At 49.6% G+C, this 12,705-nt stretch overlaps 1 protein-coding gene across 2 annotated transcripts in view; it reads left to right on the top strand.

The window, feature by feature from the left end:
- satb2 (SATB homeobox 2) overlaps positions 1 to 12,705 on the top strand; it is a 60,620-nt gene that overhangs the window by 16,478 nt on the left and 31,437 nt on the right. For both annotated transcript variants that reach the window (XM_041844800.2, XM_041844799.2), the window contains exons 2-3: positions 2,294 to 2,518; positions 12,180 to 12,395. In XM_041844800.2, the coding sequence (XP_041700734.1) occupies positions 2,338 to 2,518; positions 12,180 to 12,395 (397 nt within the window). In that variant the 5' untranslated portion in view covers positions 2,294 to 2,337. The remainder of the gene's footprint in view (positions 1 to 2,293; positions 2,519 to 12,179; positions 12,396 to 12,705) is intronic.

Here is a 12,705-nt window from a genome sequence, read left to right as displayed (position 1 = left end):
ATAGGTCGTTTTGTCCAGCCCTTTCTTGTTGAAATGATATCCTCCCTGGTGGACTTCCACACACTAGGCTAGCTGGCACTATTCTGTTCTGTTGTGGTGAAGCCACTAGCGGAGCCATAAGGAGTAAATAATAATCTTGTTTACAGGAGGTTGGGAGCCAATTTGTCTCCATTCAGTTTGTATTGGAGGAAAGAGTTTAATAGCTGTTCCTAAAGCTGTATACATTTGACAGTGTATTATAGCAATACGATTTATATGTGGCTATTCTATTGTTCTTGAACAGAGCTGCCAGTTTGTTAGCATGTGCATTTTGAGAGAGAGAGAGAAATCCACTGTGTGAATTATGAGCCTAACTACTATATTAGTACTGTGACACATTTCTTTCCATTCAAAGGTCCTTAATATTTCTTCATGTCGATCTTATTAAACACCAGAGAATTCAGCCACTTGCTTTTTTTGGGCTCATGCAAAGTTTGTTCTTAATCACGCCAAGGCTAATGTTTTAAATGTATTATTCATTTAGACATTTCTCCCAACCTCGTAATTCCTCTCAGATTGGGGGTGTAGGCGGGCAGTTTTTTGTTGTTGTTCCGTGGTCGGTGGTGTTTTTCTCCTCTGTAGTGGAGAAATGAGAGGCGATGCCCCATGCGTGAGCTGGAGAAGGAGAAGAGAGGAGGGGTAGGGAGAAGAGAGGGAGAGAGACCACAGTGTGAAAACGTTGTCTTTGTGGGGACTCATGACTGCGTTAGCAGGGAGAGAGAGACTAGGCCTGTAAAAACTATTAGGGGGGGGGGCTTTGGTCGGGAGAGGATGGAGATCTTCCCTCTCTTTCAAACATGTGTTATGATCTTTTTTCCTTTCACTTTTTTCACATTTCCTATTTCTTGGTCATCCCTCTTGCTCCCAAAATGATCTGATTTCTATTTTCTTCCCCCACTACTTTTCTCTTTCTTTTATATTTAACATTTTTGTCATTTAGCAGACACTCTTATCCAGCGACTTACAGGAGCTATTTGGATTAAGTGCCTTGCTCAAGGGCACATCGACAGATTTTTCACCAAGTCGGCTTGGTGGTTCGAAACAGCTAATTTTCTGTTACTGCCCCAACGCTCTTAACCGCTAGGCTACTTGCCACCCACATTTCTTGTAACGTAGGCTGTTAAATAAAAGGTGCTATAAAAAATGCTTCTCACCATCTCTCTTCCCAGTGCAGTGGATACCCCTTTCTAATTCTCAGTCTTTTCTCCTCTCTTTTTCTGTTCTCTCTCTCGCTATCTGTCCCCCTTACTCTCTCTCTCTCCTTCACTCAGACATAGTTCACACATATTGTTGGCTGGCAGTGTCCAGAGACTAGTGTGTAAATAAGGCCAGTCCATTTGGCTTGTGTGTGTGTGTGTTCTCTCTGCTCTTTGATAATTGGTAGGTGTCCTCTATTGCCTGGCAGCCTCTCTTATGGACAATCCCAATATGAGAGCTTTGGCAGACCAATAATACTGATCCCAGGACACTGCCCCACACTGATGCATCCAGCAACACACACACATGAATGCATGCACACACACATACACACATACACACACACACACGGTACATTTATACACATCTTCTTCTGTCTCTCATGGGGACACACACTCTCATACAAACACACACAAGACAAAAACGTCACTCCTGACTGACTGTGTGAGTGCCGAGGCTAGAGTGGGGACAGAGTTGGCATCCCTTACTGTTAGAGTAGACCTTCCACCCCAGAACCCAATCCCCTCCACCTTCGCCTGCTTCTGCCCACACTGCCCAGTTTACATTCCCCACACATGCTGGTGCAGAACAACTCTCTCTCTCTCTCTCTCTCTCTCTCTCTCTCTCTCTCTCTCTCTCTCTCTCTCTCTCTCTCTCTCTCTCTCTCTCTCTTCTCTCTCTCTCTCTCTCTCTCTCTCCTCTCTCTCTCTCTCTGTCTCTCTCTCTTCTCTATCTCTCTGTGTTTGAGCCTGACTGTTTGTTGATAATCTAGATAAGCTACCAGGCTCCCTAAAAACAAGCCTGGGGTTTCAGGGATATGATAGTAGCCACGCGTTTGGCTATCTGTTCTGTCTCTGAGGAAGTCCATGTGGGGGAGGGATATTCTTTACAGTATGTGTGTGCCTGTGTAAGTGAAAACATAGTGATTGTATTTCATATATAATATTTTGGTAGTTTTTTGGACTGATCTTTTTGTGATTGTGTATTTATGTGTACATATTCTGTCCATTTTCCTTAACTTTCTTTTTCTTCTGTCTCTCTGTCTGTGCCCCTCTAGGCCCTTACCCTCGGGCAGTAGCCCCCCCTGGTGGTTGGAGGGGGATGGAGCGTGGTGGCGGGGAGAGCCCCCGCATGCAGGACAGTCCTGAGCGGGAACGGCGGGGGGGCAGCCCGGACCTCAGTGGACCCCCGCCAGGGAAGATAAGGCGTTTGGAGCTCAATGGGAGCCCCACTGGGCCACGCCTCCTACTCCACAACGGCAACCCACACAGACCTCTGGGAGGTAGGACACTCCAAAACACACCCACCGTGTGCACTTGTACACATTGATAGAAACTACCTTCCATCCAATGTTTTACACCAATCCAATGCTTTTAAATCCATGATGGGGAGTGTGCAAGTGTGGAGAATCAGGATACAGCCACATCCCTGATAGTTAGTCTCCCTTTGTCTTTGCCCTACTCTCTCTCTCTGGCCCTTACCTTCTGGTAATTAGGACCAGAACGGGAGTTTTGGACGCACTCCTGACCTTAGTTATACTGCACATTGCCATACACTCTAGAGTTCACAAGGCCCATTGCAGTATTACATAGGACTGTATAATAAGCCTAATCCTTAGCATTGAGTTTGGATCAATTCAATCCCATACCAGGCTGTGCTGTTTAGATCTAGTGCGCTCCATAAGAGTGCCGTGGGAACTATATAACACTGAGGTTATTGAATAAAGTAGGGCTATATAAAGCTGATTTATACTCCTCTCTAGGTTATCGATCGCTCTGCATACATAAGGTTGTTAATGTATGTGTGAGAATATACAGTACACACACACACACACACACACACAATAGAGAATATTAGAGAAGAGACAGGAAACTTGGAGATGCGCGTGAGAGGAGATAGGGGGGAAATGAGGGAGATGGTACTTCTCTTCCTGTGCCCTAGCAGCAGCTGGAGTGGATGGTTAGTTTTAATGAGGAGTTGTCTTTGAAGGTAGGAAACTCAATGTGTCTCCTCCAAACCACAGCCCAGTCATGAGGACTAGGCCAAACACACAGTCACATACAGTGTATACATTCTATGGAACTGTCACGGTTCAGACAGACGACCAGAGGACCACAATTGCGTCACACCAGAAAGTTTATTAAACTTAAGGGAAAAGGGAAGTAGGGAGTGAATGAAGGCTCCAGGGGTAACAGGGATCCCGTCCAATGTGCTGGGTCTGTGCCCCCCCCCAGTGGCAGCGATGCGTCCTATGAAGCCGGTGGTGGGTGGTCCAGAAGTCCTGGGGGGAGACACAGACACAACAGGGCGGAATGAAACCAGGCAGCAGTACAGTTCAAGGGAAATCCAAAATACGTAGTAGCAAGGCAGAAGGCTGGTCAGAGTTACCGGGATTGAAGAGTAGTCAGGAGTCGTAATGGCAGAAGCAGGTCTGGATCTCCTGAGGCAGAAGAGTATCCAAAAAAACAGGCAGGTCCGGGGTCACAAAACCAGGGTGAGCCAGAAGCGCGAGCAAACAGGTTCCGGGTGTGAGCTTTGCAGACGATCTGACACCGGAGAGCTGAAAGACAGGGCCTTAAATACTGGGAGAGGTAGTGGGTAATGCAGCGCAGCTGGCAGAGTAATTAGAGCAGAGCAGAGCAGGGACAGGTGGAGCTAGTTAGGCTGAGTAGAGAGAGTGGTGAGCAGAGTGGAAGAAAATTAAGGTGGTAACCCGGTGGAGTGGAGAGGCCCATGACAGAACCCCCCAAGGGACGGCCCCAGAAGTCCCAAGAGCAACACCACGCCGGGCGGGAGGAGGGGAGCCGGAGGAGGGCTAGAACTCCTCCGAACGGTCCGAGTGAACGTCCTCATCCTCGGAGGAAGCCGGAGGGCCGTGGTCGGGAGATGGGACAGGTCCCGAGACAGGATCAGGCACAGGACAGGAAGCCGAGCGGGCAGGACGGTGTAGGGACCCTCTGGGGCGGCCCCTACGGATTGCAGGTTGATCAGGATGCCGTTGGTGGAAAGCGGTGATGAGAGTCCTATCCACAATCCGACTAGCTGGCACCCAGGTCCTCTCCTCAGGTCCATAGCCCTCCCAGTCAATGAGGTACTGGAGACCCTACCCCTCCGTCTGGACCGAAGCAGGCGGCGGACGGTGTAAACCAGACCACCATCGACGAGCCGTGGAGGAGGAGGACCAGGCGCAGCAGGGACCAGCGGACTCTCATGGATGGGCTTAATCTTAGACACATGGAAAGTGGGGTGCACCCTCAGGGAATTAGGCAGTTGGAGCCGGACAGCAGTTGGGCTAATCACTCTTATGATAGGGAATGGGCCAATGAACCGAGGTGCCAGCTTCTGCGACTCCACCCTGAGTGGCAGGTTCTTCGATGACAACCACACCCTTTGACCAACATGGTAGGTGGGAGCAGGAATTCTCCGACGGTTGGCCCCGGTAGTGTAGCTGGCAACGGATCTGAGGAGTGTGGCTCGGGCTTGTGACCAGGTGCGGCGACATCGACGGGCAAAAGCAAGTGCAGATGGGCAAGTAACCTCCTCTTCCTGGCTGGCAAATAGAGGAGGCTGGTATCCATAAACACATTGGAAAGGGGACATACCGATGGCAGAGCAGGTCAGAGAATTGTGTGCGTACTCCACCCATGTCAATTGCTGCGACCAGGAGTGGGGGTTGCGTGAAGTCATGCATCGCAGTGCCTTCTCGAGCTCCTGATTAGCCCGCTCTGACTGCCCATTGGATTGGGGATGGAATCCGGAAGTCAGACTGACTGTGGCTCCCAGCAGGTGACAGAACTCCTTCCCAAAAAGCGGAGGAGAATTGTGGACCACGGTCAGAAACTACATCCCTAGGCAGTCCGTGGATCCCGGAAGACGTGTTCCAGGACCACCTGGGCGGTCTCCTTGGCGGTTGGGAGCTTGGGGAGGGGAATGAAGTGTGCCATCTTGCTGAAACGGTCAACGATGGTGAGAATGACGGTCATGCCACTTGAAGGGGGCAGCCCCGTGACAAAGTCAAGGGCGATGTGAGACCAGGGACGTCTGGGCACAGGCAGGGGCTGCAGCAATCCGGCTGGGGGCTGGCAGGACGACTTGTGTTGGTTGCAGATGGGGCAGGCTTGGACCAAATCCCGTACATCCTTCCTCAGAGAGGGCCACCAGAACCTCTGGGCGAGCAGGTTGTAAGTGCGTGGTGGAGCCAGGGTGACAAGCTAGGTGGGGAGTCATGTCCCCACTGAACGACCTGGGACCTCAGGTCTTCGGGGACAAAAAGGCGGTCAGCTGGGCAAGTGCTGGGACCTGGCTGGTTACGGAGAGCCTCCAGCACCTGTTCCTCAACAGCCCAGGTCAGAGCTGCAACGATGCAGGGACTTGGCAGAATCGACACAGGGTCCTTGGAGGGGGTGTCATCCTTCTGGAATTGACGGGAGAGGGCGTCTGGCTTGGTGTTGCGTGATCCAGGCCGGTATGACAGAGTGAAATTAAACCTGGTGAAGAACAGGGCCCAGCGGGACTGCCTGGAGTTCAACCGTTTGGCCGTGCGGATGTACTCCAAGTTCTTATGATCGGTCCAAACGAGAAATGGAATGGTGGACCCCTCCAGCCAGTGACGCCACTCCTCCAAGGCAAGTTTCACAGCCAGCAGCTCACGGTTCCCTATGTCGTAATTGCACTCAGAGGGGGACAACCGGACGTGAGAAAAAGGCACAGGGATGGAGCTTCCTATCCTCCGCAGCCCACTGAGAAATCACAGCACCAACTCCCACATCCGAGGCGTCCACCTCCACAATGAATTGCCGGTCCACATCAGGCATCTGGAGGATGGGAGCGGAGGTGAACCTCACCTTGAGGGTACTGAAGGCTTTGTCGGCTGCTGGGGTCCAGGTGAAGGGTTGCTTGGTGCTGGTTAGAGCAGTGAGAGGGGCAGCAACGGTACTGTAGTTCCGGATAAACTTCCTATAGAAGTTAGCAAACCCCAGAAACTGTTGCAGCTTCTTTCTGTTCTCCGGAACTGGCCATGAAGTGACTGCTGATACTTTGGCAGGATCCATTTGGATACTTCCCTCTGCCACTATGTACCCCAGGAAGGCCACTGTCTTGACGTGAAACTCACATTTCTCTGCCTTGGCGTGAGGGAATTCTCCAGAAGACGATGAAGGACTTGCTGGACATGGCGGGTGTGTTCAGACAGGTTTCTGGAGTAGATTAAGATGTCATCCAGGTAAACGAAGACAAACTTGCTTAACATGTCCCGCAGTACATCATTCACTAGAGCCTGGAACACAGCAGGAGCATTGGTGAGGCCAAAAGGCATAACCAGATACTCGTAGTGGCCTGTTGGTGTATTGAATGCGGTTTTCCATTCATCTCCCTCCCGGATCCGCACTAGGTGGTAAGCGTTTCTGAGATCCAACTTGGTAAAAACAGTGGCTCCCTGGAGCAACTCAAAAGCAGAGGTAAGCAGAGGCAGAGGGTAACGTTTTCACTGTGATGTCGTTGAGTCCCCTGTAGTCGATGCAGGGGGCGAAGAGATCCGTCCTTCTTCCCCACAAAGAAGAAACCAGCACCAGCAGGAGATGAAGATGAACGGATTAATCCTGCGGACAGAGAGCCATTGATGTAGTCCTCCATGGACTTTCTTTCAGGAGCAGACAACGAATAAAGACGACCCTTTGGAGGAGCTGTCCCAGGGAGGAGGTCGATGGCACAGTCGTACGGTCGGTGAGGGGGCAGAGATGTGGCTCTTGCTTTGTTAAACACCTCTCTGAGACCATGGTAGCATTCTGGGACATTGGAGAGGTCAGGAGCGGAGTTAGTAGGTACTGGCCGAGGGGGTAGTGCGGCAGCAAGCAGGCAGGTTCGGTGGCAGTCCTCTCCCCACTCCCTGATCACCCCGGTCACCCAGTCGAGCTGAGGGTTGTGCCGGGCGGAGCCATGGGTAACCCAGGATGAGGGGTTGGCCTGGAGAGGGGAGCAGGTGAAACTGGATAGTTTCTTGATGGTTTCCGGACAGACCCATCGAGACCGGGGCCGTGACATGAGTGACCGATCCGAGTAAGTGTCCGTCCAGTGCCCGGGCAGGAATAGGAGGTGTCAAACGGAGGTTCTCCAGTCCCAGTTGGCGTGCCAGCTTGATGTCCATTATGTTGGCTTCGGCGCCAGAATCCACCAGAGCAGCCAGGGTGTGAGTTGAGTCAGAGAGGCGGAGGTGAACTTGCAGCAGGGGTTTGCGGTCGGAGGACTGGATGGTCATTGAACTCAACCGGACTCCCCCTATGCCCGGGTGGGCTTCGGCCCTTTAAAGGGCAGGTTACCACACGATGTCCATCACCTCCACAATAGAGGCAGAGGTTTGAGGTGAAGCGGCGCTGGCGCTCTGCAGGAGTGAGAGAGGCTCGCCCAATCTCCATAGGCTCAGACTGATCAAGCTGACCTGGGTGAGTGGCAGTAGATGACAGGAGCCCAGTCGGATCTCTCCGAATGCCGGTAGTAGGTGGACCTTGGCGCCCCCTCTCACGGCACGACGGGTCTGTATCCTTCTGTCGATCCTGACAGTCAGTGCGATGGCTTCATCAAGAGTGGAAGGCAGTTCATGGGAGACCAACTCGTCCTTGATATAGTCAGCCAAACTATGGAAGAACGCGTCCACCAACGATGGTGTGTTCCAAGAACTTCGTCTAGCCAGGGTTCGGAAGTCGATGGAATGGTCTGCGACTGTACGTCTGCCTTGTCGAATACTGAACAGTTCACGAGACGCCTCTGCGGTGGGTGAATCCAGGTCAAACACCTTCAGCATCTCCTCAGCAAACAGGTCGAAGGTTGCACATGCGGGGGTTTGACGTTCGAACTCTGCTGTTCCCCAGAGTCGAGCTCGGCCCGTCAGGTGAGTGATGGCATACCCAACTTTAGCCCCCTCCGTGGCGAAGGTCCTTGGCTGCAAGGAGAACTGAAGTCGGCAGCTAGTCAGGAATGGCCGGACCTGGGTTGAATCGCCGTTGAACCGCTCGGGGTTCCCAATCTTGGGTTCGAGCAGCGGCTGCAATGACCGGGGCAGGTAACTCGGGGCAGGGCTGGTGGGCAGACTGGCTGGGGTAAGGTTGGTGAGGAGTTGAATGATCATGGCGAGTTGTTGTTGCCGCTGCTGGAACTGCTGCTCATGCTCCTCGGTTTCCATGTCGGGGAAAGTGTGCGCTGAGTCCATAATGGTCAGATCGTACTGTCACGGTTCAGACAGACGACCAGAGGACCACAATTGCGTCACACCAGAAAGTTTATTAAACTTAAGGGAAAAGGGAAGTAGGGAGTGAATGAAGGCTCCAGGGGTAACAGGGATCCCGTCCAATGTGCTGGGTCTGTGCCCCCCCCAGTGGCAGCGATGCGTCCTATGAAGCCGGTGGTGGGTGGTCCAGAAGTCCTGGGGGGGGGAGACACAGACACAACAGGGCGGAATGAAACCAGGCAGCAGTACAGTTCAAGGGAAATCCAAAATACGTAGTAGCAAGGCAGAAGGCTGGTCAGAGTTACCGGGATTGAAGAGTAGTCAGGAGTCGTAATGGCAGAAGCAGGTCTGGATCTCCTGAGGCAGAAGAGTATCCAAAAAAACAGGCAGGTCCGGGGTCACAAAACCAGGGTGAGCCAGAAGCGCGAGCAAACAGGTTCCGGGTGTGAGCTTTGCAGACGATCTGACACCGGAGAGCTGAAAGACAGGGCCTTAAATACTGGGAGAGGTAGTGGGTAATGCAGCGCAGCTGGCAGAGTAATTAGAGCAGAGCAGAGCAGGGACAGGTGGAGCTAGTTAGGCTGAGTAGAGAGAGTGGTGAGCAGAGTGGAAGAAAATTAAGGTGGTAACCCGGTGGAGTGAGAGGCCCATGACAGGAACACTCTCACATTCAGATGCATACTATTGAACACATTCACACAAACACACTGTAGGCCTATGAACACTCACACAGTATACACACATTCAGTTATACAGTACATTCATAGATCTCTAGATTCATACACTGAACAAAAATATAAACACAACATGTAAAGTGTTGGTCCCATGTTTCATGAGCTGAAATAAAAGATACCAGAAATTTTCCATACGCACATTAAGCTTATTTCTCTCCGATTTTCTGCACAAATTTGTTTACATCCCTGTTAGTGAGCATTTCTAATTGCCAAGATAATCCATACACCTGACAGGTGTGATATATAAAGAAGCTGATTAAACAGCATGATCTTTACACAGGTGCACCTTGTGCTGGGGACAATAAACGGCCACTCTAAAATGTGCAGTTTTGACACACAACACAATGCCACAGATGTCTCAAGTTTTGAGGGAGCGTGCAACTTGCATGCTGATTGCAGGAATGTCCACCAGAGCTGTTGGCAGAGAATTGAATGTGAATTTCTCTACCATAAGCTGCCTCCAACGTCGTTTTAGAGAATTTGGCAGTATGTCCAACCGGCCTCACAACCGCAGACCTTGTGTATGGCGTTGTGTGGGTGAGCGGTTTGCTGATGTCAACATTGTGAACAGAGTGCCCCATGGTGGTGGTGGCGTTATGGTATGGGCAGGCATAAACTACGTACAACGAATACAAGTGCATTTTATTGATTAGCAATTTGAATGCACAAAAATACAGCGACGAGATCCTGAGCCCCATTGTGAGGCCCATTTTATTAAAGGTATCTGTAACCAACAGATGCATATCTGTATTCCCAGTCATGTGAAATCCATAGATTAGGGCCTAATGAATTTATTTCAATTGACTGATTTACTCATATGAACTATAACTCAGTAAAATCTTTGAAATTGTTGCATGTTGCGTTTATATTTTTGTTCAGTATAGATCACACACATGCATATATTTAGAGCATATACAGTATTACACATGTCCATTCCCACATAATCCCACTACTAACAAGAGCTAAAGGAAAGGAAGGAGAGGGTGATAGATACAGAGAGTAACAGAGAGAGAGAGAGAGAGAGAGAGAGAGAGAGAGAGAGAGAGAGAGAGAGAGAGAGAGAGAGAGAGAGAGAGAGAGAGAGAGAGAGAGAGAGAGAGAGAGAGAGAGAGAGAGAGAGAGAGAGAGAGAGAGAGAGAGAGAGAGAGAGAGAGAGAGAGAGAGAGAGAGAGAGAGAGAGAGAGAGCTAGCTGGAGCTGCTCTGTGTTGACAGTTATATTTCCCTGTTGGGGGAAATTCACTTACTTGAATTGGCACAGAGCTACAGTGTGTAATTCACTCCATAAGAGCCCATCGAACTGCGAGCCGGGATGATTAATGGAGAGGAAATAGAAATATAGGAATTGACTGATTAAAACAAGGGGGGGGGGCTCTAATGGTGCTGCTGTACTGTGTGTGTGTGTGTGTGCGTGTGTGTGTGCGTGTGGTATTGCTCTACTCTTATTATTAGTGCTGGGTGTTTGCCTAATGCTCAGACCCTCATTTCTTGTGAGAGCCTTAATTAATTGCCAGTCGACAGGTGGCCTACAATCAAAAGCCTTTCAGGAAAAATAGGGATATTGGTGAAGGAGAACTCATGTTGTTGCTGTTAGCCAAAAGGATAGTGATATCTGATAGTGGGGTGGGATTTTGGGAGTGGGACCAAAAATCAAAAATACAAATTCCCATAATGAAAGATTGAGAATTAGTCTAGTTTAAATGTTGACTATTGTGTTAACCAGCTACTATTGCTACTGCTTACAAGTTATCATTCTATAGTGCGCTACATAATAACTACTGTCGTAGGGTGAGGATCTACAGAAAACCACAGCAGTTGAAACAATATTGAATATGGGGCGAAAAACATCATGCCTAGATAGCTGGGAGTGAAAGAGCCCTAGTTGTCAACTGATGTGGTCAGGAAAAACTCCTGGCCTCTACTCACTGCATTCTTTGACAGTTTGTGTGACTGCCCGACCGACTTTGGTGACCTGTGGGCAGGTAACGGTGCCAGGTCTGATGTGAAAGAAGGCTCTGGGCAGTTAAGAAAAGTATGTAGGCATGGTGTGGACCATTATCACTCTGGGAACGGTTACCATGCTCCAGCTTTATCCATGAAATTAGCAGTTCAATTATAAATAATCTACAAGGACCTGCAATAAATCGTCCAAAGCAGAGCCGTTCGAACTTGCATAGCATGTCTACTAAATTATGGAAGTGATAAACTGATAAAGGACACAATAGCTTGTATTAGCGTTTGATCCAGAAAGCACCAACTGTACTCTTGTGGCATTCAATCAATGTAAATAACTTATGAAAAGCAGTCTCAAGCTTATCAATATCAATTGATATTGACACTTTGAATGGTGATTCTCTCTGCTAACCTTTTATGATGTCTTTGCATAGCCATTGTTATTTCACCTTTAATCTAAAGAATATCCTTGCCATTAGATTAGGTCCTCTGTAGCTCAGCTGGTAGAGCACGGCGCTTGTAACGCCAAGGTAGTGGGTTTGATCCCCGGGACCACCCATACGCAAAAAATTTATGCACGCATGACTGTAAGTCGCTTTGGATAAAAGCGTCTGCTAAATGGCATATTATTATATTAGCTACTGTCTATTACTTGGAGAGGATTTAAGAGACAATACTACAACTGAATAAACAGCCATTGAAATTATCCATTGATTGTTTCAGGTAATTTGCATTTGCAAATTTCAAATGAACTATACATATAATATATAAAGTATTCCATGCAGACCTAATTAGACTGAATATTTTACCTTCTTAGCATAAGATTTACTTAGCCTAACATTCTGGTCAATTTTTCTCTACTCTCTCTCTCTCTCTCTCTCTCTCTCTCTCTCTCTCTCTCTCTCTCTCTCTCTCTCTCTCTCTCTCTCTCTCTCTCTCTCTCTCTCTCTCTCTCTCTCTCTCTCTCTCTCTCTCTCTCTCTCTCTCTCTCTCTCTCTCTCTCTCTCTCTCTCTCTCTCTCCCATGTCCCCCCCTCCAGGTCTGATGATCCCAGTGTTCTGTGTGGTGGAGCAGGCAGGGCCTGATGGAAGGATGCAGCGTGAACGAGAGCGTGAGGAAGTGGAGAGGAATGAGGGACACAGAGAGGAGCATGCTGAGTTTGTCCTGGTCAGGAAGGATATCCTCTTCAACCAGCTGGTGGAGACGGCCCTGCTGGCCCTGGGGTACTCCCACAGCTCAGCCGCTCAGGCCCATGGTGAGTACTGTAGCCTACACACTGACCCACAGTCAGACTACTGTATCAACGAAGCACCAGCCATAAAGACTCTACCTGCTACTGAGTTAGAGCTGTAACTGATCTAGGGCCAGTTAGCAATACAGCTGAAAACAGTTCTCCCACAGAGTCTGCACATACACACACCTGGTACAGAGTTAGCGCTTTATTTCAATATTTCTCCACTGGAATCTGGCAATGCAAAACGCCAACCCAATACTGTAGGCCTACTTAACACTTAAAGTTATCACCTTGGAACAGGGTGTATTTTCGACTGATCTGTGACCAGTAA

Source organism: Coregonus clupeaformis, chromosome 23 (genome assembly GCF_020615455.1).
Source record: "Coregonus clupeaformis isolate EN_2021a chromosome 23, ASM2061545v1, whole genome shotgun sequence".
Taxonomy (NCBI): domain Eukaryota; kingdom Metazoa; phylum Chordata; class Actinopteri; order Salmoniformes; family Salmonidae; genus Coregonus; species Coregonus clupeaformis.
Note: the sequence above shows the minus strand (reverse complement) of the source record. Positions and strands in the feature narration are given on the sequence as shown.